Source organism: Nycticebus coucang, chromosome 6 (genome assembly GCF_027406575.1).
Source record: "Nycticebus coucang isolate mNycCou1 chromosome 6, mNycCou1.pri, whole genome shotgun sequence".
Lineage (NCBI taxonomy): Eukaryota > Metazoa > Chordata > Mammalia > Primates > Lorisidae > Nycticebus > Nycticebus coucang.
In genome coordinates this window covers 43,972,081-43,999,610 of record NC_069785.1, presented here as the reverse complement: position 1 = coordinate 43,999,610, position 27,530 = coordinate 43,972,081, and the positions used below count along the sequence as shown (strand labels likewise).

Genomic DNA, 27,530 nt, shown 5'->3' with positions numbered 1-27,530 from the left:
TTTTCTTCTGGCACTGACAGAAGCATTCAAGAATATTAAAATGTAAAAAAAAAAAAAGAATATATTAAATGTGGAAGGAAAGTTGGTTTCCACTTATGGTTCTTTGTATCAAAGCAAAGGAGCTAATTCTGGCAAATTTAATCAGAAAAGAAATTTTGGAGAGGAATCCGGCATTCATAGAATTAATAGGCTCAGAAAAGGAGTAGGGAACCACCATGAACGAATTCTTTTTCCCTGTGTCTCTGCAGTTTTCCTTCAAGGATCAACTCTCCACTCTGGTGGAAGGAGGTGAATGTCTTATTACAGATCACCTGCCTCAACCCCAGCCTGCTCAGGAGTGGGCCAAGGGACTATCTGCCCCACTCTATGGCCTACAAAGGACACTCCCCCGGGAAGGAAGAATATTCCATAAAAAATAACTCCTGTCCACCCCAGCATGTGTCCTAGATAAAGCATTTTCTTTAATCTTTTTCTGATACCTGTTTCTGGTCACAAAGAAGACCAGGCGAGAGAATGGTCAGGAAGTGATGGGTCCCTCATCCCTACTAGAAAGTCAAGTCCCCAAGGAGGTCCTTCTGTGGGTCCTTCCAAAGTGTCTTCCCGGCACCCACGGAACGGCTAGTTCTTTCATTGACTGAGGCTCCACGATGTGTGATCTGGGGCACCTAGGGTGCAGGTCCATCTCAGATGACAGTAGCACTTCCTGTCACCTTGGGAGGCATTTTGTTCTAGCATTGCAGGGACAGAAACACAGCAAGATTTTGCCTCTGAATCTTTACATACTATGTGTGACCCATTCGGTGGGTCTTTGTTTTCCTTGGGTCTAAACTGTCTGCTGACAATGATGAAAACAAACTCCAGCCCATGTTCCACAAGGAACCAGGGAGTGCCACAGTGTGACAGAATAGAGAAGTGAGAAGTGTGAACCGGAAGTGTCGAATATGCACGGTAGCATAAACCCCATGTTTAGGGCAGAGGTTTCTTCTGGGGAGGAAAGTGGGCAGAGGGCTCAGGAAGGGGTGCATGGGGGCTCCAGCATTGCTGAATGTTTTTTCTTTACTAAAAATCTATCTGAATCCAGTTTGTGTGTTCAGATATTCATCTCACACCTGTTCTTCAAATGCATGGAAACTTCAGTGGACCCCCTTTATTTTTGCCAGGGAGGTCATTCTCCTCCCATACTCTCTCACCTGTCTTTGACCCCGCACCTCCCTAAGTGGACGTTGGCATCTTTGTATTTGTGCTCTAGGATGTCTCCATAGACTGTTGGTTATTTTGTATTTTAACATTTTACACGGATGCTATTATTCTATTGATGTCCTTTTGAAACTTATTTTTTTACTCTTTTTTTTTTGAGATTACCTGTATTGACAATTGAAGATCTAGTTTATTCTCATCCACTCTATGGTATTTTGTTATCTAAATAAACTAAACTTGCTTTTGAAAAGTATCTGGAACAAACAAGGCAAAATGTCAAAATCTGTTACAGTTATAGGGTGGGTATATCAGCATGTGTTATTCTCTAGACTTTTTTGTATGTTTAAAAGTTTTCAAAATCTAAAATTACTAGGGTGGGAGTCAGGCAAGGTGATATCTCAGCACTATTTGGGCTGGACCGAGACTCTGATTCCGCAGCTAATCAGACTGTGATTAAAAGTAAACTTGGTGAGATTGGCCTCCTCTTGTTTGCTTTCCGTGGGAATCTGCCTCCCTAGGGAAATGCTGGAAAGTCTTGACCTCAGGCTGAAGAGTGTTTATTTAGCTGCAGGGTTTGGAGTGTGTTGGTAGGTGGCCAAAGCAGGCTAAACAGAATTTGTTGTGGGCCTGGTCATTTAAAACATAAATTGGCAAGAGACCATTTCACACAATGGTTGCGAGACATAATTTTAAAAAAATTTATAACATACTTGAACTATAAATAGTCCAAATGCTAAATTGGTCATGACTTCGGCCAGGCCAACCTTTGACCTCCTCAGCACTCTCCAAACCCATGTTAAGAGGTGGCTGTTCCTCTCCTTACACCTGCTGGGTGCCCAGGGGACTCCAGGTGGCCCAAAGTCAGCTTCTCTTCCTTCTCTGTCTCTGGTGCTTTCAAGGATGGGTGACTTTTCTGAAGTGAGAGCTTTTCACTGATGGCACGTGTTTTCACAGAGGCACTGAGTAATTTTGCCACTGATCCAAAGAACTGTACTAAGTGAGATAAGAGACTCCTCAGGGCTGAATGAAATTACAGGTGTGGAAGTAAGCAATTCTCCAAGTGGCCAGGGTCCCCGTTTTATTCCCCACTTCTTCCTCTGGAAGGGCTCACTGGATCCCAGGGTTCACCACATTCATCCAGCCCTGGCTACCCATTGGAAATGATTTTCAAGTCACCCGGCCTCGACTTCAATCCCTGAGCCCTCCAAGTAAGCATGTCTCCCACCACTGTGGACCACACTGACCGTAGTGCCCTTCTCTCCACCCAGGGTATGATTTCTGCCAGGTCCTGCAGTGGTTTGCTGAGAGGGTTGACAGGATCATCCTGCTCTTTGACGCTCACAAACTAGACATTTCAGACGAGTTCTCGGAGGCCATCAAGGCCTTCCGGGGCCAGGACGACAAGATCCGCGTGGTGCTGAACAAGGCCGACCAAGTGGACACACAGCAGCTGATGCGGGTCTACGGGGCCCTCATGTGGTCCCTGGGCAAGGTCATCAACACGCCTGAGGTGCTGCGCGTCTACATCGGCTCCTTCTGGGCACAGCCCCTGCAGAACACGGACAACCGCCGGCTCTTTGAGGCTGAGGCCCAGGACCTCTTCAGAGACATCCAGAGCCTGCCCCAGAAGGCAGCAGTGCGCAAACTCAACGACCTCATCAAGCGAGCCCGGCTGGCCAAGGTAAGCAGGCGACACCTGGCTGCAGCCTTGGGCTGGGAACACCTCTCCCTCCTCCCCAAAGGAAGGGGGTTCAGGGGAGGCTCCATCCTAGAAGCCCTAGGGAATGAAGTGTGATAGTGAGGAACATAGCCGGAGAGCAGATAGCCCTGCTGACCTTCCAGCTCCTGGCTCTGTGCTCTTGGGCAAATGACCTAACCCTCCCAAACCTGCTTTCTACTCTGTGCGGTGGAGCTAATAAGAGCACTTCCCAGGGTGCTTGTATGGATTCAGGGTGACGGTTTGTCAGTGTGACAGGTGCATGGCATAGCACCTGGTACACAGGGAAGGATCGGTCAGGACACTCACTACCTGGAAGCTGTTAGGGTGCTAGGATAAGGGAAACGTGACCAGCCAAACCTGACAGGTCAACGTGGTGCTGAGAGGCCACTACCAGTCACCAAGCACCTAAAGCCCAGAACCCCGTGTCACCGCAGGATCCAGAGGAGCCCTGGGGGCAGGGTGGCTCAGCCTCGCCCCCAGAGTGTGCTTGTTTGGGATCACACTGGGTGTCCGTTCTGCGGTGTATCCTGTGAGCAGGCATGCTACAGCTTCTACCCCGCACCCAGTGTATGCCTGATGGGGTGAGGGGTGGTCTGTGACCTCCTTCCCTCAGCATCAGTTCTGTCATATCTCCAAAGAGAGAAAAGGGTACCACTCCTCTCCCTAAAAAGTGATTGTTTTAAAATGACCTGTATGTTTCATACTGTATCTGCCCTCTAATGCTGGGCGTGCCTCCGGAGTTTATCTAGCCCCAATGAATGAAGCTCAAATCTTGCTGATCTGGAAGCCCTAAGGCATTTCCATCAGTATAAATCCCAGGCCCTGCCCCAGAGCTTCTGATTCAGGTGTGTATGCACGCATGTCCGTACACGCATGTGTGTAAATGCACATGCGTGCATGTGCATAAAGCTTCCCAGGTGGTTCTGACAGTCAGCCAAGTTTGGAAACCGTCTCCCCCACTAATCTACAAGGACAGATAGGATAAATGATGTCTCCAGGATCACTTAAACCATTAGTGACTAAGGCAGGACTAAAAACCAGGCCTCCTGGCTCTCAGACCAGCCTTCTGCCTGGGGCCCCCTCCCTTCAGCTAGCATCAGTCCCCAGGCCTGAATCTCCAGATTCTCTGGCTCTGGTCAGGAAGCAGGGAGGACTTCAGGGAATCTGACAGCTGAGAGGGACACGAACCTTCCACCCCTTAGCAGCCTGCTTCATGTCCCTGTGCTCACACATCAGCGTCTGTCCCGTGTCAGCGGGAACGCCTCCTCCAGCCCCAGTGCCTGCACATGAATCCCCGTCACTCCCCTCACGGTGCTTGTGTGAGTCACCCTTCTTTATCCTTTCTGATGCAAGCAGCTTCTTTCTAAAACTACAAGCCACTTTTTTTCCAGTTTGGCAAGGTAGTTGTGCTCACTAGTTTATAAATCCACTTATATGCAGCTCTCCTGAGGTGATTTCCTTACACTTCTCCTGGGCCTGATACTTGGTGGCAGGAAGTCTGTTTTTGCCTGTTCAAGGATGAGTCCCCTAACATGTGATATTTCTCTTCTCCATGTAACTTTCAGGGTACGTGACACTTAACGTAATTTTATAACCAAAGCTGATGACTCATGTTATGGTCTTTGCAGTTCTGTATTTTTTTTCTTGAGGGACAGGGTCTCACTCTGTTGTCCAGGCTGGTCTCTAGCTCCCAGGCTTAAGCCATCCTCCCACCTCAACCTCCCAAGTGGCTGGGACTACAGGCATAAGCCACAAACCACCAAGCCTAGCTCTCCTTTGCAGATTATAAGATTTTTTTTTTTTACTATTTTTACATGCTCGTAGACATTTTAAATTTACCAGTCATTGCTGAGGGCCCATTGATTCAAGATGCTGCTGTATTTAGTCATATATATAAATAAGGAGCAAAAACTTGCTGGCAATGTCAAGTGCCATACCCATGGAACTTCCCTGTCATCCTTGACTGAGGCCCCTGATAGGCCCATGTGATGTAGGTCTAGAGAGGCACAGAATACTGCTCTGTATTCTGACGCCGAATAATGAAAACCTTTGTGTAGATACAGAGAGTGGGGACGGTCAAACTTGCTGAGCTTACTTATAGGAAAAAAGCTTGTATTTTTTTTTTCTTTCTAAGAATAGTATCTGGCTTGTTCCTTTTAACAAAGGAAAATGTTTGAAGTACGGATATTTGCGGACTGGGCTTCTCAGTGCCAGTTGCCACTGGGGCAGTACCATGGAGAAGCAGGGACAGGAAACAGAGTCCCAGCCAGATAAGAAGCAGAATTCAGCGCAATGGCCTTGGCCACTAGCTGATGACATCTACTTTATACCATCTCTAGTTTTATGTTCCATTTATGAACTTGTGTTTGCTTAAATGGATAAGGAGTTATCTAAGTTTTTCACCTTTTGGAGTGTTTATATTTTCTAAAAATTCTTTCATTTTGGTACATTAGTCTTTCTTTCTCTTGATTCAGTTTTCCTGTTGTGCACCAACGGTGTTCCAGAACTATGCAATTTGTAGTCCATGTTATTTTGTTTGATCCTGCTGGTAACTATCCAGAGTTTGGTATTGTTATCCACATTTCACACATGAGGGAACTGAAACTCAGAAAGCTGAAATAACAGCCTTAAGCCTTCACAACCTGTTAAGTGGTGAAATTTAGATTCAACCCCCCATCATTCTGACTTCTTGGTCTAGGAGGCATTCATCTGTAATCGAGATTTATGGCCTTGCTTTCTACATTAATCTGTTTATTCTATAAAATTGTCTGTCTATAAAAACCCTACAAAATTCAGACTGAGATTTTGAAAACATGCAAAGGACGTATTTTCAGAGATAGGTGTCAAACCTGAGTTGGGTTGTGGAGCATGTCTATTTATGGAACACCACAATTAAACAGAATTCATGGGCCTTCCAGATAAAGCAAGTGCATCATCATTTTAATCAAACCCAAGTTATCATCATAAAGATGACATTTTAATAAGGTGAAAAATAGACTTTTACCAAAGAACTCTTAAAATTTAATGATTTCTCAACTTTTTCTGTTTTGTTTTTTTTTTTAATGTATTGTTGGGGATTCATTGAGGGTACAAGAAACCAGATTACACTGATTGCATTTGTTAGGTAAAGTCCCTCTTACAATCATGTCTTGCCCCCAAAAGGTGTGGCACGTGCCAAGACCCCACCCACCTCCCTCCTTCCCTCTCTCTGCTCTTCCTTTCCCCACCCCTCCTGTTTATTTATTTATTTATTTTTTCACAATTCTCTAGTTCAAGGAACAGGAAACCTTTAGAGTGGGTTTTTGGTTATCCTCAAAGATCACATCTTAACATCAGTAGACATCCTTCTTTGAAGACTATTCACACTCTGAGACTCCAGTCAAGGTTTCTTTCATGATTCTTTTTTTCTTTTTTTCCCTAAAGACAGAGTCTCACTCTATTACCCTCAGTAGAGTGCCATGCGTCATAGCTCACAGCAACCTCCAATTCCTGGGTTTAGGTGATTCTCTTGTCTCAGTCCCAGTAGCTGGGACTACAGGCACCCGCCACAAAGTCCAGCTATTTTTTTCTTATAGTTCGGCAGGTTCAAACCCGCCACCCTTGGTATATGGGGCCAGTGCCCTACCCACTGAGCCAAAGGCACCGCCTGATTGTTTTTTTTTTTTTGAGACAGAGTCTCACTTTGTCATGCTGGGTAGAGTGCTATGGTGTCATAGCTCACAGCAACCTCGAACTCAGGCTGAAGCAATCCCCTTGCCTCAGCCTCCCAAGGATCTGGGACTACAGGTGCCTACCACAATGCCTGGCTATTTATAGAGATAGGTGCTCTTGCTCAGACTGATCTTGAACACTTAAGCTCAAGAGATCCACCAGCCTCAGCCTTCCAGAGTGCTAGGTTTACAGAGCCACCATGCCCAGCCTTGTTCCATGATTCTTTAAACTATTTTGAAAAAGCCCCCAAATGTGTCTGGACTTGGTGGCTCAGGCCTATAATCCTAGCACTCTGGGAGGCTGAGGAAGGTGGATTCAGGCGGCTTGAATTCAGGAGTTTAAGACCAGCCTCAGCAAGAGTGACACCTCATCTCTACTAATAATGGAAAAACTAGCTGTGTGGTGATGGGCGCCTGTAGTCCCAGCTACTTGGGAGGCTAAGGCAAGAGGATCACTTGATCCCAAGAGTTTGAGGTTGCTGTCAGCTATGATTTCACAGCACTCTACATGGAATAACAGAGTGAGATTCTGTCTTAAAAAAAGAGCGAAAAAAAAAGAAAAAGCCCAAAAAGGGTATGGAACGTGCAATTTAGTTTTATTCAGCTATAACTAAAATAGCCAAATTAAGGCTCAACACCTGTAGCACAGTAGTTAAGGCTCCAGACACATGCAGCAAGGCTGGTGAGTTCAAGCCTGACCTGGGCCAGCTAAACAATGACAATTGCAACAAGAAAATAGCTGGGCATTGTGGTGGGCACCTGTAGTCCCAGCTACTTGGGAGGCTGAGGCAGGAGAATTACTTGAGCCCAGGAGTTTGAGGTCGCTATGCGCTGTGGACAGCATAGCACTCTACCAAGGGCGACATACTGAGACTCTGTCTTAAAAAAAAGAAAGAAAGAAAGAAATTAGATTCATATAAATCTCAAACAATACTATTTATGGGATAAAAAGAACAAAAGTAAAATGTGAGGCAAGTTCACTGTCAGACCCCACGCTTTGTAAACACATTGCCCAAGAATAGGGAAGGTTTCCACCCATTTAGAGATCTTCGCTCAACAAAAAAATGAGGCGCCATTTGAGGAAGGAGTAAGTAAAACAGAAAGAAAAGGGGAGGTCAGTGATTTTCAGGGTTCATAAGAGTTTTGTGACATTTAGTTTCATCTTCAAAACGTGTTCTCCTTAGTCACCTATGCTGTGAAGAGCCTGACTGTCCTGTTTGTCAGACTTGCGCTGTGGAGAAATTAAGTGTTTTGTGTACCCCATGGATGCTGGCAGAGGTGTGTGAGTGATAATCACCTTCATGCCTCGTCCAGAGGGGCGCTTTAAAAATAGCTCAGTCGGCAGCCCCGAGCTATTGTGGATGTGTGTGTCAGTGCCTGAGCCCATATATGGAAGCCTGTGTCTTTGAAGGTCAACCTCAAATGACTGTGTGGGACCCCTCAGGTCCCCTTTAAGGCTGTTTGGAATCATATGTGCCATTACTGCCAGTTTGCTCCGAACAGAGTAACAAAGCCCTGCTCGGGGAGGACAAAGTCAGCTGCTTCTCTCTGCCTCTCACAGTCTCACACTCTAATTGCCCCCTGAGTTCATCTTTTGGGTTTCTGGTTTAACTGAGTTTTTTATATCATCATAATCCCACTTTTTAATTGTGCTCATCCCCTGATTTTATTTATTTTATTTTATTTGAGTCAGAGTCTCACTACGTCACCCTCAGTAGAGTGTCGTGGCATCACAGCTCACAGCAACCTCCAACTCTTGGGCTTCAACGATTCTCTTGCCTCAGCCTCCCGAGTAGCTGGGAATACAGGCACCTGCCACAATGCCCGGCTATTTATTTTTTGGTTGCAGTTGTCATTGCTGTTTAGCTGGCCTGAGCTAGGTTCGAATCTGCCAGCCTCAGTGTATGTGGCCAGCGCCCTACTCGCTGAGCTATGGGCACCGAGCCCATCCCCTGATTTTAAATATTCTCTGCAAGTTTCCAGCCAGGCTTCTAAAGCTTCAGTTCTCCAATAGGTTGTGTTCAGTTCACTGATGAGAATGGCTCAGGGTGTAACCACGCCATCCCACTTGCTTTCACTGAGCTGCTGCCCGAAGCCCAAATTCCATCAAGGTTTTTGTTCAACCACAAGCACTGGTAGTTGCCTGCACTCGCTGCCTAGGGTTGCCCTCCAAGCCCCCTCCTTATTACAGGCCTCTCAGTCATGGAGGTACACACATCCCCACACACACGTGCACACATCGCTGGGTACATTAATGGGATTTGTATCAGAGTGTGTGTGAAATTCATATACATTCATATACATTCAAGGGGAAGGCATCCCTTTGCCTATTGAATTATTAGCCCTGAGAAATAGTGTCATGTTGTCACTTTGGTCCTTTTGATTTGTGCCCACCTATCACCATTAGCTGACTTGGGGCTTTTCTAATTACACACGAGAAAGGATGAATCAAACAAGATAAGAACGTTCAAAAGCCCCCAGTGGCCAGTATTATATCCTTGTGAATTAAACACTTGGGATCCAAATTCATACTATTACTTTTCAAATATAGACAGTTTATTAATTGTTTGGTGAGAACTAAGTAGCTAGGAACCTTCTCTGGTATCACGACCCCTCCAGCTGTCAGCAGTTAGCCATTAGTTAATAAGAACAAGTAATGTTTATACTCCTCTTTCTGGTAGGCAAGTGCATTTGAATCTTATGATCTCTTTTATTCTCACAGCAACACCTCTGAGATGAATGTTGTTGTTTCCAGTTTGTGTCTGAGCAAGCTAGACAGGACCCTGGGGTCCTGAGCCTGGTCTTCCAGCACCAGAGCTCCTTCCCGCTTCATTCCTCCTCTTCTCAATTAGTTTTCTCTCATTATAAAGAACAAATGGTCCCAGTATTTCCACCTCCTTCCATAGGGACACCACAAGGTCTGGCCCCTGGTCCAGCATTATTTGGAGAAGTCTTTAACCTATAAGGGTAGGAGTGAACTTCCGAAGCTGACCGTGGATTTTAGCCATCAGACTGTCCCCTCCACTTCCAGGCGCCTTTAGAAAATGACAGGCAGTCTTTATCCACATTCCTATGCAATGACCTTCAAATGCTGTCCAGTGAATGAGGGGCCATCAGAAGTCAAAACTGTCACTTTGAATCCACATTTTCAATAACTTCAGTAAGATTTTTTTTTTTTTTTGTAGAGACATAGAGTCTCACTTTATGGCCCTCGGTAGAGTGCCGTGGCCTCACACAGCTCACAGCAACCTCCAACTCCTGGGCTTAAGAGATTCTCTTGCCTCAGCCTCCCAAGTAGCTGGGACTACAGGCGCCCGCCACAACGCCCGGCTATTTTTTGGTTGCAGTTTGGCCGGGGCCAGGTTTGAACCCGCCACCCTCGGTATATGGGGCCGGCGCCCTACCGACTGAGCCACAGGCGCCGCCCAACTTCAGTAAGATTTTTAATTCATACCCACAGAAAGTAATGAACTCTAGATCAGCAGGAACGAGACAGGCAAATGCTAGCGCCAGCTCTCCATCTATCTGCCTTAAGGGAGTCATAGGAATTCCTAGACCAGACTCAATACTCGACCAATTGGAAAATTTGTAACTTACCTTGTAACTTGGTAAACTTCCTAAAGTTTCTACACAGAGTCCCTGTATAGAAGCTGACCCTGGGTTGTTATCTTAGGATGCCCCAGGACAGGAGTGGGGTGGACTTGCAGAGGCAGCAGGACAGAACTTCTACAGAACAGGCCAACAGAACTTCCTAGAAGTGGAATTTGAGCCTGAGAGCTGCCTGCAGCGTGAACAGGGCACCTGAGGGTCATGACTCAGGAAGCACCAGGCTGGTGGAAGGAGGAGGAGTGGAAATTTAGCACACAAAATCTGCCCCAAGGTTCATCAGGACACTGGAAGCCAGGTGTCCAGGGGCAGGCCATGACCCAGCAGTCCCCATCATCAGCCAGTAAACACTAAGAGGTCTAAGGTGAGGGAGCAGGTGCCAGTTGGTGGAGAGGTGTGGCAGGGGCACATTACCTGAGTTTAGCCCAGATAAAATAGGCCCTGGACACCAGGGAGAGTCCAGGAACAGGGTGACATCCTCGAGGGTATTAGGGCTGGGTGGGCCATTAGCCGGATTGAGGAGTGGGAACTAAGCCTTCCCTGAGCTTAGTGAGACCTGCTCCAGGCCTGGGCTCTGGCAAGGATGGGGGTCTCAGTAGGAGCCTTCATGTGTGGGAGACAGAGTGGTTGTGGGGCTTCCTACTTCAGCTGGGCCTGGCTCTAGAGCTGGGCAGGCCTGGGCACAGAGGCAAGAGAGATCCAGAGATCCATGCCCAATCCAGAGGTCCAACAAGGCCAAGGCCTAGAAAATGATGTGATGACAGCTGGTGAGCGGCCGTCTTTTCCCTTACCATCCTGGGGGCTCCCACAGCCCCAGCCCCTCTCAACCCCCTAACACACACCAAACCAGGAATTCACCGTCTAAAGCAAAGAAATTTCCAGTCTTACCACTCATTCATCAGAAGAGCGATTAAAGCCTAGAACTCTTATTATAAATAAAGGACTCCCAAGTTGGATTTCTCTAGTTATCTCTAAGAACTTAGAAATATATTAAGTTATTTTTTAGCCGGGCGTTGTGGCAGGAGCCTGTAGTCCCAGCTACTTGGGAGGCTGAGGCAAGAGAATCGCGTAAGCCCAAGAGTTAGAGGTTGCTGTGAGCCGTGTGACATCATGGCACTCTACCCGAGGGCGGTACAGTGAGACTCTGTCTCTACAAAAAAGAAATATATTAAGTTATTTTCATTCGGGAAGTAAGTAAACAAGTTTGCTGGTGACAGAAAGGTTTAGAGTAATCTCTGCAATAGCCAGGCGGCACACAGTGTATGCTTCTATTCAGGTGGAAGGCTGTCGTTCCTTGGTCTGAGCATGTCAGCATTTGCATCACGCACTTATGTTAGTGTTCAAATCCCAGCAAAATGTTTTTGGCTGTACCCGATACGTGTCTGCACACAGAGATCCTCAGCAGAGCTACAGAATGTATCTGCCTACCCCCTTTATTTAATTTCCATTCTTCCACAAGATTACAGTAGAAGTCTGTTTTCTGTAATAGGATTTTCCATAGCTACATAGTCATTTTCTTTTTGTACCCACTCTTCTGTTTTTCATCCTTTCTTATTTTAGTTATTTACTTGACTTCTAAATTACTCTGTAGAATTCAAGATACACAAAGAGAACTTTTGTAATGAACATTTCCTTTTTTTTTATTTTTTTTTTTGGTTGCAGTTTTGGCTGGAGCTGGGTTTGAACCTGCCACCCTCAGCATATGGGGCCGGCGCCCCACTCACTGAGCCACAGGCGCCGCCCTGTAATGAACATTTCTTAATGTCCTGAGTTGGAAAGCACCAGGAGAGTGGAAATATTAAGGAAGGTGTGACACAGGCCAAACAGCTCTGCCAAGGGAGCTCACCCACCTCGAGTGACAGCCCCCTGGCTACCTCCCACAACCCTGCCCTGATCAGGGTTTCTGGGGCTTACTTCTCAGGGCTCGGGGGCTCTTTGACCAGAGGGACTTTCTGCTATCCAGCCTAGTCCCAAGCAGCTGGTCTTGTGCAGAAATGACTTTAGTGCCACATGTGGAGATCTCAGGGTCTACAGGGAGGTTACAGGAATTCTCATTACTCACTGGGCACAGATTTCCATGTAGATCAGCCATTTCTAGCAGCCTCCAGTTTCATTTCCTGCTGTTCCCAGGCACCAGCCCTTGTGAAGCTTTTTCTTGGGTCTTCTGGTTAATCCCCAGAACTAAGAGCTTTCCCAGCCAGGCCCCACCAGCACCGCCACTCAGAGGTGAGGCGAAACTGTAAGATATGGTTCCCCCAAGTCTGTCCTGTGTTCCAGCCCCCTTAGGTGGCTTCATTCCCCAGAGAGGAAGGGAATGAGGCCCGTGGTTCTGTGTGGGTGCCTGTGTGTTACAATGCATGTAAGATGCCGTCTTGCCTGTTCTGCGCGACACATCCTCACCTGCCCTTTTAGGTACATGCCTACATCATCAGCCACCTGAAGAAGGAGATGCCAAGTGTGTTTGGAAAGGAAAACAAGAAAAGAGAGCTTATCAGCAGGTTACCAGAAATCTACATTCAGCTACAACGAGAATACCAGATTTCTGCAGGAGACTTCCCTGAAGTCAAGGCGATGCAGGTAATGGGCCCCTATTGCAATACCGTGGGCAGAGGGCGGGGATGCTGTGTCATGGGGACACATGAGAGGCTTGTGGTTTAGGGTCAAGGAGAATACAATGAACTCATCTTCCTACTGGTGATCCATAATAGCAGGCTATGAATTAAGCAGAAGTAGCCTGCCTTCTGAAATGCGGGAGTAAAAGAGGACAAGTAGCAAAAGGTAAATGAAATGAAGCCCTCTTAGACTACACTCAGGAAGGATGGTTTGATGTTACAGAGACATCTGTTTTTCAGAATTCTCTCACCTAAGGGAATCAGAGCTGGGAGTGGCCTTGAAGTTCACCCAGGGCAGCCGCCTCTAGCCCCACCTGGCCCTGCCCTGCACTTGCGATTAAGTGCTCAAGTGGCCTTCCTGCTGCAAGCTCAAGGGTCCCTGGGGGCCGTGGGGCTCTGTGGACATGCTGGACTGCACTGGACACAGGATTTTGCTTAAAGGATGGCATTGGGCAGCCTTTGGTCTGATTTCAGGGCCTCTCTTGAGTTGTGTCCTGGCAGCCCCAGCTGAGTGTGAATGGGTGCTAATTGCAGCCAGCCCTGGGCTGAGCAGTGTGTCCACCACCCTGTGCTAATGTTAGATGAGCATGTCCTCCTGAGCAAGGTCCCCATCTGCCTTCTGGGTCATCCTCACAGGGCCAGGCTGACCATCTTCTTGTCCAGTGCCAAAACCCATCTTTATGGGGAGCCATAGTTCTCTATAAAGTGATGCAAACTCAGATGCCTATAGCCACCAGCGATGACATGAACAAGTAAAACAGGCCAGGCTGGAGAAACCATGTCACCCTCTCTGGCTGTCTTTTATCTTTCCACTTTTGATAGAAATATGGGTTCTAAGAAGTGTCTCACAATGAGGCCATGAGTCTACGGGTGCAATGAAAATTTGTCAGGGCTCCCACATGGGACCAGAGTGGAGACCTCAGAATTTCTGGTACCCCATGGGCCTGCCTCGGTCAAAAGAAGCCAGAAATCTGCATTTGTAAATTACCTGGTTTTCAAATTTTGGCTCAGACTTTCCAAAATTACTACATAGGTCAAACAAAGCCCACTTGCATACTGGCCACACGCTGAGACTACTGGTTACTATCTTCTGTCCTGGGCCACAGAGTGAGCTCTAAAATCACCTGCAGCCTAAAAATTGCAGGCAGGTGCATCTGGAGGCAGGAGGAGGAGAAAGCGGGAAGAAGGGATGATCAGGCGGTGAAGGTGAGGGTCAGCAGGCAGCCAGAGGGGAAGTTTTGACACTTAGAGGTGCCTTATTCTTACTGTTTTGATGACAGCTCTTGATGCCAAGATTCAAGGTGAGTGTGTCTGGTACATACATGATTTAGCTATATTTATTTAAGAATAAAAACAGAAATGTACTTTTTCTTCCAGCAAGGATATAGGCCAGGTGTGGTGGTACTATAATCCCAAGGAGGCCAAGGCAAGAGGATCACTTGAACTCAAGAGTTCTATAAGAAAAAGAAAAATTAACCATGCACTATGGCAGGTGCCTGTAGTCCCAACTACTCAGGAGGCTGAGGCAAGAGGATCACTTGAGCCTAGGAGTTTGAGGTTGCTGTGGCTAGGCTGAGGCCACAGCACTGTAAACAGTGAGAGTCTGTCTTAAAAGGGGATAAATAGTGCTTTTAAAAAAAAAAAAAATGCTCAGCTCCCAAGTAGGGCACCGACCACATTCACCGAGGCTGGCGGGTTCGAGCCTGGCCCAGGCCTGCTAAACAACAATGACAAGTGCAAAAAAATAGCCAGGCGTTGTGGCAGGCACCTGTAGTCCCAGCTATGAGGCTGAGGCAAGAGAATCCCTTAAGCCCATGAGTTTGAGAGTTTGAGGTTGCTGTGAGCTGTGATGCTACAGCACTCTACTGAGGACAACATAGTGAGACACTATCTCAAAAAAAAAAAAAGGAGGGGGTGATAATAGGGCCAAAGGTATTTGGAAAAGAAATAACTAGAGAGAGAATTTAGATCCCAGAGCTGAATTGGCAGCATCTCAGCAGCAGAGGGCAGCAGAGTCAGCCCCCATCTACTAGGACCTTTGTATGGATTTGAAAACTAATCCTGGACAATGTTGGCCATGAGTGGGCAGGGTATAGGCTGGCTGGGGACTGGGCTGGGAACTGACCTTTGTCTCTTTGAGAGGAAGCAGTGCCAAGATCCTGGGCGTGGTGGATACAATTGCTGATGGGCAAATCTGTAAATTCCCCAGTGTGTATTTATTACAATAAAAAGAATTGTTTTGGATCCACCCTGGGGTAGGGCAGTGATGACAACAGCTTAACACGTACCCCCACTCCCTGGTCAGGCCTGTGGTGGACCACAGGGACATGAGTGGAGGATTTACTTCCTACTACCCTCCAGAGCAGGAATAGCTTCTGCTAACACATGGCCATTCCCCCTTTCTGGTTTTCAGATGTTTGCAGTCTGGATCCATGTCCCTTAGGCTGGTGGGAGGTTTGAGTGGGCATCGCCTCCTTCTGCTTGGCTAGACACAGGGCTGTGTGTGCTCCAAGCGTAGGCTCACTCATGAGAAAATAAGGTCAGAAGGAATGCACCCAGGGAATCCCGGGGGCAGGCCTGCCCTCCACCTGCTTGGCATCCTCTTTTCAGTCCCCATGACTATCTGAGACATTGGCAGCAGGAGCCTAAAGTGCAGGCCATGTTGTTTAGTGCTGATGTCAGTGAGGATGAAGGACATAGAAACCAGAAATCACCATAGAACGCAGGCCTACACCACCTCACTGCTCTGAGCTGAGCACAGGCCACGTCTTGGGTTTCAGCCCAGCTCTGCGTGGTGTGATGGTCACAGAGTTTGCTGCCTGAGAAAGTGTTGGGGGCCCTTCTCTAAAGGTATTTCAACCTGTTTTAGTGGTCAGCCCTATCCCACCACCATCTAAAGTTCAGGGCTTCACTTCCAAATATCAGCACAGAATTCCTGCCCTGCCATACGCCCTAGAGACCACAATGTGGACTGTCCATTGGAAATAACCTACACATCCAACCACAGGGACAGGGTAAATAAATAACTGTGTAGCACAGACATACAGTTCAGTATCACGCAGCTATTAAGAATAAGGTTTTGGGCCCACACCTGTAATCCTAGCACTCTGGGAGGCTGAGATGGGTGGATTGCCTGAGCTCAGGAATTTGAGACCAGCCTGAGCAAGAGTGAGACCCTGTCTCTACTAAAATTAGAAAAACTAGTCAGGCATTGTGGCATGTGTTTATGGTCCCAGCTCCTCGGAGGCTGAGGCAGGAGTATCACTTGAGCCCAGGAGTCTGAGGTTACAGTGAGCTATGATCAAGCCACTGTACTCTAGCCTGGACAAATGAGTGAGACTATCTCAAATTAAATAAATAAATAAATAAATGTAAGAATTAATGTCACAGAAAAATGTGACACATTGTTTCTTAAAAACACAGGTTGTTTAACAGTGTGGTATTATTTCAGTTAAAGTGTGTGTGTGTATAAAAATGGCTAGAAAAGCTGGGCGGCACCTGTGGCTCAGTGAGTAGGGTACCGGCCCCATATGCCGAGGGTGGCGGGTTCAAACCCAGCCCCTGCCAAATTGCAACAAAAAAATAGCCGGGCGTTGTGGCGGGCGCCTGTAGTCCCAGCTACTCGGGAGGCTGAGGCAAGAGAATCGCATAAGCCCAAGAGTTAGAGGTTGCTGTGAGCCGTGTGACGCCACGGCACTCTACTGAGGGCCGTACAGTGAGACTCTGTCTCTACAAAAAAAAAAAAGAAAAGAAAAGTATCCCAAGTAGCAAGCAGAGATTATTTATCGCTGGGTTATGGGATGATAAGTTATTTTTCATTTTTATTTTTGCCTACCAATTTTTTCTCAATTTGGGGTTTTTTACCCCCAACATCCTGTTACCATTGCTTTTGTCCAAAACATTCAGGTCTGACTTTTCCTCAAGAATCTCCCTGCCTCATCTCTAGAAAATTAAATGGCCTATCTTTGGCCACTGCTAGAATTGTCCGTAAACGGTCCACGTAAAAACTTATTATACCTGGGCAACGCCTGTGGCTCAACGGAGTAGGACGCTGGCCCCATATGCCAGAGGTGACAGGTTCAAACCCAGCCCCCGCCAAAAACTGCAAATAATAATAATAACAATAATAATAAAATAAAAAAATAAACTATTATACCTGGGATATTTCTGCATTTATTTGGTAAAATTGCCATTGAAAATGTTTTTCATTAGGTTTGATGCCCCTCATGTAAAGCCCTAGATAACTCTCACAGTTCAGGGCCAGAATGTTTCTCTTGGAATGAACAGGTTACTTTCTCTCCTTGGGCAGTGAGGGCTGTGTTGTGTATAGCAATGAGATAGTGAATGCCCCCAGGGACACCCCAATCTGTGCTCACAGGGAGTCTTTTTCTAACCTTAGCCATCTGCTATGATGTCTCCCTTCCTCTCCCTTTTAATGACCTGGTTTTCCACGCTACATAAAATCGAACTTTATAGCGCGGCCGTTCATTTACCCTGTCTCTGTAGGTGGACATGTAGATTATTTCCACATTGTGGTCTCTAGGGCGTGTGGCAGGGCAGGAATTCTGTGTGGATATTTGGAAGTGAAGCCATGAACTTCAGATGGTGGTGGGACGGAGCTGACAGCTAAACAGGCTGACATACCCCCACACCACAGATAGAAGTATGACTTTTTATTTCTTTATTTTTGTCACCCTTGGTAGGGTGCCGTGGCGTCACAGCTCACAGCAACCTCAAACTCATGGGCTCAAGCGATTCTCCTACCTCAGCCTCCCAAGTAGCTGGGACTACAGGCTCCTGCCACAATGCCCAGCTATTTTTTTTTTTAATTTTTCTATTTTTATTTTATTTATTTCTTTATTTTTAATTAAATCATAGCTGTGTACATTAATGCGATCATGGGGCACCATACACTGGTTTTATAGACCTTTTGACACATTTTCATCACACCGGTTAACATAGCCTTCCTGGCATTTTCTTAGTTATTGTGTTAAGACATTTATATTCTACATTTACTAAGTTTCACATTGCCCGACTATTTTTTGGTTGCAGCTGTCATTGTGGTTTAGCAGGCCTGGACCGGGCTCGAACCCGCCAGCTTTAGTATATATGGCCGGCGCCCTGCTCACTGAGCTACAGGCGCCAAGCCAAAACATGACTTTCTCATATACAATGTTATCCTTTTCTCTCTATAAGTTAAGTCCTTTTTAAATTTTTTACTTTATTTTTCTTTCTAGTCATGGACTTAAAGCTTAAGGTTAAGTCCTTTTCAAAAGCAAGTGGGAACTAAACAACTGGAATGTCCTTCCTTCCTTTATAAGGCAAGCTCCTTTAAAGCAGGAACTATGGCTTTTCGTATGTATATTACCAGGCCCCAGAACAGGGTCTGATGCATAGCAAATGACTGATAAAAGTTGGGTGGGTGGACAGATGGATGGGTAAACAAGGAGAACCAAGGTAGGAAGAGCTGTTTCTAAAGCACCATCCACACAGCCACTGTGGCGTCCTGTCCCTCCTGGCCAGCAGTTGCTGTTTCCTCCTGCTGCTCTATTTGCTGACACCTTACTTCTCCTGAGAAGCTGAAACTTCGCACCTGGCCAGTGGTCCTCAGCCCTGCTGGCTGGGTTCACATACTTCCCCTCCCAGCCCTGCTTCTCTCCCTCCTCCTACTTTCAACTTTTACTTATTTGTCCATATTTTTTACTAATCACCAGCTGATTAGTGGTGATTACTCTGTATCTGCAGATTCTGCGTGGCCCTGGCTAAGTAGGTGCTTGGGGTAGTGAGGTAGCTTCCATGAATCTGAGCAGGCCGTGCCTTGGTGGGGCTGTTCCTACAGGGTCCTACTTGAGTAGCCTCCTGGGCTCATTCAGAAGAGGTTAGAGCCAGTGAGAACATACCCTAAACCACATTTTAAGCTGATCTAAAAACCAAGTCTTTAAATAATTGTTTTACCTAGATGTCGTCCTTCGGTCACAGCTCCATGTTCCAGTATGGAAAGCGTTGTTAGGAGCCAGGGGCTCTAGTCTCGACTCCACCAGGACACCCCATGCAGCTGTCTGTAAAAACAGATTCAATATCTGCCCTTCCTCACTCCCTGATCATTGCAAAGATCAAGTGAAGTGTTTAGTAAAGTCACTTAGAAAGAAAGTACTGATTCTCTAGAACATTTGAGACAGGTGAAAGAGGGTTTCTCTGAGTCCTGGGAGTTGCTGTCACCTGTATGACTACCAGCAGAGATTGGCTACTGCAGAAAAAGCCTTGTTACATCCCATGTAACTTGTTTCTTGTTGCAAAAAATTACTCCTGTATGTAGTGAGTCTGAATATGGGGACCCCCACACACGCACAGGGTTGTGGAGGAGCATGGTGGGATGTCCGCTCTAAGGCAGGAATCATCTCCCCAGCTGTCCCTGCCCATTCCCTCCTGAAGTCAGAGCACTGACCGAGCCTGTGGTTTACCTCCTGCAGGAACAGCTTGAGAACTACGACTTCACCAAATTCCACTCGCTGAAGCCCAAGCTCATTGAGGCCGTAGACAACATGCTGAGCAGCAAGATCTCGTCCCTAATGAGCCTCATCAGCCAGGAGGAGACCAGCATGCCCACGCAGCTCGTGCAGGGCGGCGCCTTCGAGGGCACCTCCGAGGGCCCCTTCAACCAGGGCTATGGGGAGGGCGCCAAGGAGGGCGCCGACGAGGAGGAGTGGGTCGTGGCCAAAGACAAGCCTGCCTATGATGAGCTCTTCTACACTCTGTCGCCCGTCAACGGCAAGATATCGGGCGTCAACGCCAAGAAGGAGATGGTGACCTCCAAGCTGCCCAACAGTGTTCTGGGCAAGATCTGGAAGCTGGCCGACTGTGACTGCGATGGCATGCTGGACGAGGAGGAGTTCGCACTGGCCAAGCACCTCATCAAGATCAAACTCGATGGCTACGAGCTGCCCAACAGCCTGCCCCCCCACCTTGTGCCCCCCTCTCATAGGAAGTCCCTGCCGAAGGCTGACTAAGGTGCTGGCCAAAGGACTGGGCAGGCCACGGCAGGGGAGTCAGGGGACCTGGGCCTGAGGCCTGCTCTGCCACTGACTCTTTGAAGGACCTTGAGCAAGGCACTGCCTGCTCTATGCCTCAGTTTCCCCATCTGTAGAATGGGGAGGACAGACACTGGACTTTTCACCTAGAAAAGATGAAGGTCTTTTCACCTTCAGAATTCTCTGAGTTTCTATTAAAATGTTGGTAGGGAGTGCCAAGGAAGGATAAGGAGATTGAAGGGTTGCGAAGAAAGGAAAATTGTCCAGAGAGTACTCGGCAGCCTGGAGAAACACATGGAGATGGGCTTGGTGGACTCCCAGGAACCTTGGGGGAGTGGACTGGGGCTTGCCAGGAGTAGCTGGGTCTTTGGGGCTCCCTGGGCTGCTTGTCATCATGAATGACCTTCAGAGCACCTATCTGTTCCTCAGCACCGGGAGGCAGCAAAGACTATCTTAATTTATTTTGTTTTCTTCTATATTTAGAGTGGGGGAAAAAAAAATAGAGCAGAGTTTCTGCTCTCTCCAGACTGTCTACCAAAGAGAAGAAGACCAATGCTCCCGGGTTTGGGAGGAGAATGCACTGTGTCTGAGCACCCCATCCCTTCAGCAGGACCCAGCAGAGTGGGCAGCTGAGCCCCCGGGCCCCTCTCTCCCAGCACCCTGCTGACCAGATCACCAGCCCTCCTAGGCCTTCCTTCTGCAGCCTTCCCAGTAAAGCTGTATTTGATTAGGAATTTGGAACTCAACAACCATTATTAACCCCGGCAAGATTTCCAGTTTGCATTTCAAGTCATGTTGCAGTCTGGAAGGAAAAGAGGTGGTTCTCCTCAGCGGCTCTGTCCCTCAACCATTAAATATCCCCAAACCGCCTTGATTGAAGACAGGATTTAAATTCAGTGAAAACCTGTCTTGCTGTGTGCAGTGTCCCAGGCCCTAGGGACACAGGTGAATGAGAGACCAGCCTTGTCCTGGGCTGGTGAGTAGAAGAGATCAGTCTGCCAAAGTTAGACGTTGTTTTTGTAAAAACAGGCATTTATTATGTCCAGTGATGTTTTTTCCCCTCTGCAGGATAAAAACCTTTATATAGAAACAAAGTGGAATCTTACATATAAAACCCTTTCCTTTAAGGATTTGGGCACTTAATACCTTTGTGTTGGCTCTGAGTGTTCTTTCCCCAAATCCCCTGAGTAAACCTCCCTGGACCTCTTATTCAGATGCCCGTGTCAGAAGGTGATTCATTCTTACCACCACCCTCCTCACTCTGTGGGTACCAGCGGGGGAGGCAGGTGCCTTTCAACATTATTATTTATGCAATAAAAGACACAAAATAGCAATGGGGCCCTGCTGGCACCAGAAATGAATGAAATCAGAACAGTCCCACCGAACCTTCCAAAAACCATATAATGGTTTTCTTGTCACCTGCCTCTGGTGACATCAAGACCAGAGCTGAAGATTTAAGAGCAAATATATACGTATTGATAGAGGGGAAGCATTTATGTCCAGATGCCAATCCTCATATTCCCTAGCTTACTTTCTAAATAGTTTTTATTTTTTTAATTTTTTTTTTTTTTTGAGACAGAGTCTCACCATGTCACCCAAGGTGAGACTCTGTCTCAATTCATGCATTACAGCTAACAGCAACCTCAAACTCCTGGGCTCAAGCTAATCTCTTGCCTCACTCTCCGAAGTAGCTGGGACTACAGGTGCCTGCCACAATGCCCGGCCATTCTTTTTGTTGCAGTTGTCGTCGTTCAGCTGGCCCAGTCCAGGTTCGAACCTGCCACCTTCAGTGTATGTGGCCAGCGCCATAACCACTGTACTACAAGCGCCAAGACTACTTTTACTTTCTTTTTTTTTTTTTTGTAGAGACAGAGTCTCACTGTACCACCCTCAGGTAGAGTGCCATGACGTCACACAGCTCACAGCAACCTCTAACTCTTGGGCTTATGCATGCGATTCTCTTGCCTCAGCCTCCCAAGCAGCTGGGACTACAGGCGCCCACCACAACGCCCGGCTATTTTATTTTTTGTTGCAGTTTGGCCGGGGCTGGGTTTGAACCCGCCACCCTCAGCATATGGGGCCGGCGCCCTACTCACTGAGCCACAGGCACCGCCCTTACTTTCTAAATAGTTTTAGGAGAAGTAAATGCATAACATGACTTTCTTAGTCTCATAATGAGAACTTTTAAGTAAGCAAAATACATAGAAAAGAAACACTGTTAATTCCAGTACTATAATGTGAGCAGACAGTTCTGTGAGCGCTGGAGGACTGCCCCTAGTCTGTGCACACAGCAGAGGCCACCAAAGGGTAAGTTGAGGAGGAGAGCGAGTTCATTTGTCCAAAGACTTAGAGATGCCAGTGAGGGCTGATTTTCCATTCAGAATTTTCTTCTTTAACTCTGCTCAATTGTCATATATAAACATACATTTTTATAAATATGTATGTCATGTGAGTATTTTTAAAGTTTATCAATGTGTACCATGCCACGTTTTGTCTGTGTAGACACATAGGAACGCTTTTCTTGGGGGGGGGGGGCAGCTGTCTGAGGTTTCTGGTCTCCCCGTGGAAGGAACCTTCCCAGGGCATGTGACCTCCCAACCCCCACTCCCTCAGATGGGAGAGACTTCTGGCAGCTGGATTCTTTCTCTGCTGGGACTTGGTGATGTTCTTGGGGGGAAAAAAGAAAATTGTGCATCCACTTTCCTTAATATCTTCTTTTACAACATGAAGTCGTTTATCATGAGAAGTTCACTGAAAAGGAAAACAGTAGGAAACATTCGGGATGGGGACCGACTTGTATCTCCTAGGATGGCATAACTGCCAGTTATCCCCGACACAGCAGGGCCGTGGGGCCACCCCTATGGTCTCTGCTCCCCTAGGCTGTGTTGCCCTTCCCCTACCACCCCAATTTTCAAACCCCCTGCCCAGCATGTTTCTGTGTGGCAGGGAGGATGGAAGTGCCTAAAGTCCAGAACTGTAAGACTAGCTTAGTACTCTCCACAGAAAAAAAATCTAAGAACGTCGAGGCCCTACTTTCTACACAGTATATAGCATCACATAACACAAGCCTTGCAGTCTTGAGTTTAGAGAGGAAAGTGTTACCCTGTTCCTCCCAAAGCCAAGTCCCAAGTTGTCAACTTGCCAGTGGGGTCCTCCTGACCCCATATGCAAAGAAATGTTGCACTAAGACTTGCTGAAACTCCCCAGCTCCCTGGGGACACACAGATGTCCCACCTGCTTCTACCCACGCCCCAACCTGGCAGCATCTGGCAGCTCTTTCCTCTCAAGAGTGTGAGGTAGAAACACCCACACTCCCAACACCATACGTGGACAGCCCAGGAGCAGCAGCATGCTTCACAGGGTAGGGCCGTTCATCTGCTTCTCCAGGGTGGGACTCCATCATCTTTTGAACATTGGAATGGGGCAATGGCTCAAGGAGTTGAATTCTTAGGCTGTATCGTGGGGCTGGGTGTCCAGGGGGGTGACAGCAGCTAAGGAGAAGCAAAATGCCTCCTGTGCCACCCCCAATCCTCACCCTTGTCACCAGGCCCAGGAAAGGCCCTGGCAGAACCCTGGCCCAGCTGCCCTGTCTGCAGTCCCCTCCCATGCTTCTGTGGGGCCTCTGAGGGCGCCACCTCTCTGCCACACCCAGAGGCCACATACTGGAATCCACTGCCCAGGGACACAACTACTGCCTGGGTGTTTCCACCTCACACTCTTAATGCCCCTTCCTTATGCCCAGGACAAATTGCCTTGAAGATGAGGAAAGCATTTTACATTTGTTTCCTCGTGGAATGTAGCAGAATAGCCTTCTTAGGACACATAACCACTGAGTTTGTTCAGGTACAAACTGGCCTAATTTAAGCGTGTATCGGTTTACATGTCAATTAACCAATGCAACTAATACACAGTGCTTCTATTTTTTTTTTTTCATTTTGTAATCTTAGAAGTGTCAAAAAAAAAAAAAAAACAATCTGCTGACTAATAAACTTGTGGAAAAGCACTACCATTCTCCCCTTGGCTCTGGCTTCCAGTGGGAGCATGCCAGCCCCACAGGGGTGAAGTGTGGATCCCTGTATCCAGTTTGAAATGAGGTAGAGGTGTGACCTGTGCCTGTAAGCCACTCATCTTTTCCTGAGCCCTCTGGTGGGAAACAGGAGCCTACCTAAATGGGGCTCTTCTGGAAGGAAAGCAGCTCCACCACCTGAGGGCCCGGGAGGGCAGAGGGGACAACACAGACATCAGAGACCAGGTTGTGGAGACAGGCTGGAGGGAGGCCCAAGCCCACCTCCTGGTTGGAAACCAAGAAAGGAGGGAGTCATGGAGGTGGGCACTTCAGGGGACTGAAGGACAGGCTGGGGACAAAGCATGCCTGAGCAGTTTCTCGGGAGGCTTGGGAAGAGCCCCTAGGTGGCTGGCACAGCTTCTGCTCACACCACACCTCACAGGTATATCCCAACAATAGCAGACATCGGTTTTTCCCGTTGACACTATCTACCTTTCGGGTTATCTAGAGCTGGAATTTCCTTTGCAGAGCACTCACCCCTTCCCATCCTCACTCTGAGCCATGAGATTTGAGTGATAGAAACCCCATCCCTTTGGTCACAGATATTGGTTCAGGAATGGACACATGACCCAATCAAAACCTGTGAGTGCCAGACCCCCAGACTTCTGTTCCAGCTCTCTGGGGAAGTGTTTTCTCTTCTCTGAACCGTGCAGTATAAAGAAGTGAGCCTGTTGGCATAACAACATCAATGGCGTTCAGGGAAGTGTCCAGAGCTGTCCAGAGCTGCAGGAGGCAGAGGTTGGAGGCCATCCTGGCCGAAGTCACCCTGTAGAACATGAAGATGAAGGAGGCATTGAGAAAGGCAGAGGAAATCCAGGCCTATGGTGACATTTGAGCTGCTGGATCAAATCTCGCCTGAAGTCCTATTCCTGCTGGATTTTTCAGTTATGTGGGCCAATACATTCACTTTACATCATTTTACCAGTTCAACTTGACATTTCAGCTTTACTTGCAATATGAATAATTCAAACTTTGTACTGACTAACAGGGTTCTCATTTCTCTAGGGGCTATAATCAGTCATGGCCAGAGAGGAACTGGTCTTCACAGGGTGTACAGTGGCGTTAGCTGCAGTTGAGCTAGGAAGGAAGAAAGGCAGTCTCCCAGCCCCATCCAACAACTTCAAATACAGCACAGTCTGTTGAGATCTATCATGCAGTTCAACCTGTCCCCTGGTGCTCACAACACCACACAAGATACCATGGGCCAAGGGCCTTAACAGGAGGAGAAACAACTTAGTTATCCCTAGAATGGGGGGTGGAGCTTCCTGGAAACAGCAGGGTTTTACTTGGGCTTATAAGACAGGTGAAGGCAGACAATAGGAAAGGAAAGAGACATTGTAAGCTGAGAGAAAGCTGATGCCCAGCCTTGGAACAGGAATGCTCCTGCCCAGAAAATGGAGGCAGGATCACAGGGAGCACCCTTGGGTGAGTGGGGACAGATGAGCCTGCTTAGATAAACTGGGAGCCTTCAAAGGCATTGTTCCAGCAAGTCTGACAAGCCTGGGTTTTCCTTCCCAGTAGGCAATGGGGCACCTTCCCAGGTGCACACAGAGCTGTGCTTTGAAAAGAAACAGCAGCGGTGGTGGGACATAGGCAAAGGGCAGTGCTGAGGCCCTGCAGGGGCAGTGAGAGCAGATGGGGGAGCTCTGGAGGCATAGATGCAGCTGTCAGTGAGTAGGGAGCACAGGCCCATCTCTAGTATCCAGAAGCCAGCAGCAGGAGAGAGTTGGAGGGGAGAGTGCAACAGGAGAGGAAGTGTCTCTCAGAGACAAGGCCAAGCCTACGGCACTTCTCAGCATAGCTCTCTACCTACTGCAGTCCCTGGGGGGGTCCAGTGTGACTGCTCAGGCCTAGCTCTGGAGGGCAGGTGGTGGCTGCCACCCTTCTTTGGGCCTTGGCTGCCAGGAGCTCCTGCCTGAGGGGTATCGCCCCTCCTGTCAGAGTCTCTGGGGCCGCCAGGTGGAGGTGCCCGCAGACATAGCCTAGTGATTGCTACCCTGAGTTTGGCCAGACAACTGTGTAAAACCACCAGAATTAGAATTTGCTTCTCCTCTGCTTGCGGTCCGAGGGTGCTCAAGGAGGCTCCCCCTGCATCCCCTGCCTCTATACCCTGGGCCACAGCTAGCTCTGCAGAGCCCCAGAGCCATGTCTCTGACTTTAGAGGAGACTCCACAGCCTTTGCAATTCCAACTCACCCCTTCCTGGGGGAGCCCCTTGGGTTTGAGAGAACACCCACCCTTTAACCCTGTGCTAAGTATGTTACACCTCTGTCAGGCCTTGGAAACCCAAGCCTGGGGTCTGAGGATTCCCTCTGAGCTATTCCCAGGGGCTTCATCCCCGACGTGGGTCCTCACAAAGAGGACTCTGCAGGGGTGAAGAAAAGCAGCCCCAGATTGGGCAGTGGGTCCCCAGGTTTCCAATAGAGGTTCTGCCCTTTGGTGCCTCTTACCCAGACCTCAGGGCCCCATCATTCTCCCACCCAGAGCCAACAGGCTGTCCCAAGGGTTCTGTGTCCTGGGGCCAAGACCCTATCTAGAGCTGGGGAAATTGCAACAGGAGAGGGTGGGCAGGATGATGAAGGAGGATGGGCACTGGGCCTAGAGCATTCTTGAGCCACCCCCTCCCTGTCTGGGCCATGCCCTGTGGCAGGTGGGAGGACAATGCTGCCTGTGTGCAGTCACCCTGACTCGCTGGCTCACGGGGAGGGCTGTGGCACGGCCTCAGCCTCTCCTGATAGCTCTCCCTCCCTGTGCGGTCCCTGCTAAATACCATCACCAACTGACCAGCAGGGCCTCCTCCCCAGGACCCAGACATCACCAAGGTAGGCAGTTTCCTGTATTCCTTCCACCTGCCCTAGTCAACCCAAGGAGCAACAGCCAACTGTAGTTAAGGTACTTGGCAGCAGGGACTCTGAGAAGAAACATCAGGAAGGTAGGGTGGGGCAAAGGGGGCCTTGGGCCATTCAAGCATGTGGTACCAGCCAGAAGCACCAGACTTTACATAGCTAAGCTCCAAGCCATAACCACCACCAAAAACAGGGACAATCTGGCAAGGCAGCCCCCCAGGCCCCTGGCAGAGTGGTCATCAGTATCCAACTCCTCCCCTGACCTCCATGCCCCCATGTCTCTAGGCTTAGGGAAATGTCCAGTGGCCCCTCATGCCCAAAGCTGCAGTCCTAGTAGTGGGTCAGTCCCCAAATGCCCAGTACACCCTGCAGCAGGAGGCCCAGCCACAGAGCTCTGGGTCCCACTCGGTTCAGGCTCCACCATGGACTGTGAGTACGAGATGGGCCACGTGCGCAAGCTGCAGGCCCAGCACATGCAGATGCAGGAAAAGACTTTCACCAACTGGATCAACAACATCTTCCAGCACGGCCAGGTGAGCACAGCCAGTGCACCCCATAGCCCACCCTATGGTGCCCCTAGCTCTGGCCATTGGACCTGGGGGACAGGCTGTGGGGTCACCTGCTGGAGTCTTCTCTTGACCCAGAGCTCTTTCTTCCAAAGCTGCTTCTCTGGGCTGTACCGCCCAGGTCCCAGGATGGGGCAAACAGAGAAGAATGAGGCAAACAGACCTAGCACCTTCCCCCGG

At 48.3% G+C, this 27,530-nt stretch overlaps 2 protein-coding genes across 2 annotated transcripts in view; both read left to right on the top strand.

Annotated features, from left to right (window-relative positions):
* Positions 1-22,347, top strand: part of EHD4 (EH domain containing 4) — a 90,336-nt gene extending 67,989 nt beyond the window's left edge. Inside the window, exons 4-6 of the mRNA XM_053596145.1 lie at positions 2,466-2,878; positions 12,646-12,810; positions 19,316-22,347. Coding sequence (XP_053452120.1) covers positions 2,466-2,878; positions 12,646-12,810; positions 19,316-19,852 — 1,115 coding nt within the window. The 3' untranslated portion in view covers positions 19,853-22,347. The remainder of the gene's footprint in view (positions 1-2,465; positions 2,879-12,645; positions 12,811-19,315) is intronic.
* Positions 22,348-26,744: 4,397 nt separating this feature from the next.
* The window catches only part of SPTBN5 (spectrin beta, non-erythrocytic 5), a 44,744-nt gene continuing 43,958 nt past the window's right edge, over positions 26,745-27,530 (top strand). Inside the window, exons 1-2 of the mRNA XM_053595541.1 lie at positions 26,745-26,760; positions 27,199-27,317. Of these exons, the coding sequence (XP_053451516.1) occupies positions 27,207-27,317 (111 nt within the window). The 5' untranslated portion in view covers positions 26,745-26,760; positions 27,199-27,206. The remainder of the gene's footprint in view (positions 26,761-27,198; positions 27,318-27,530) is intronic.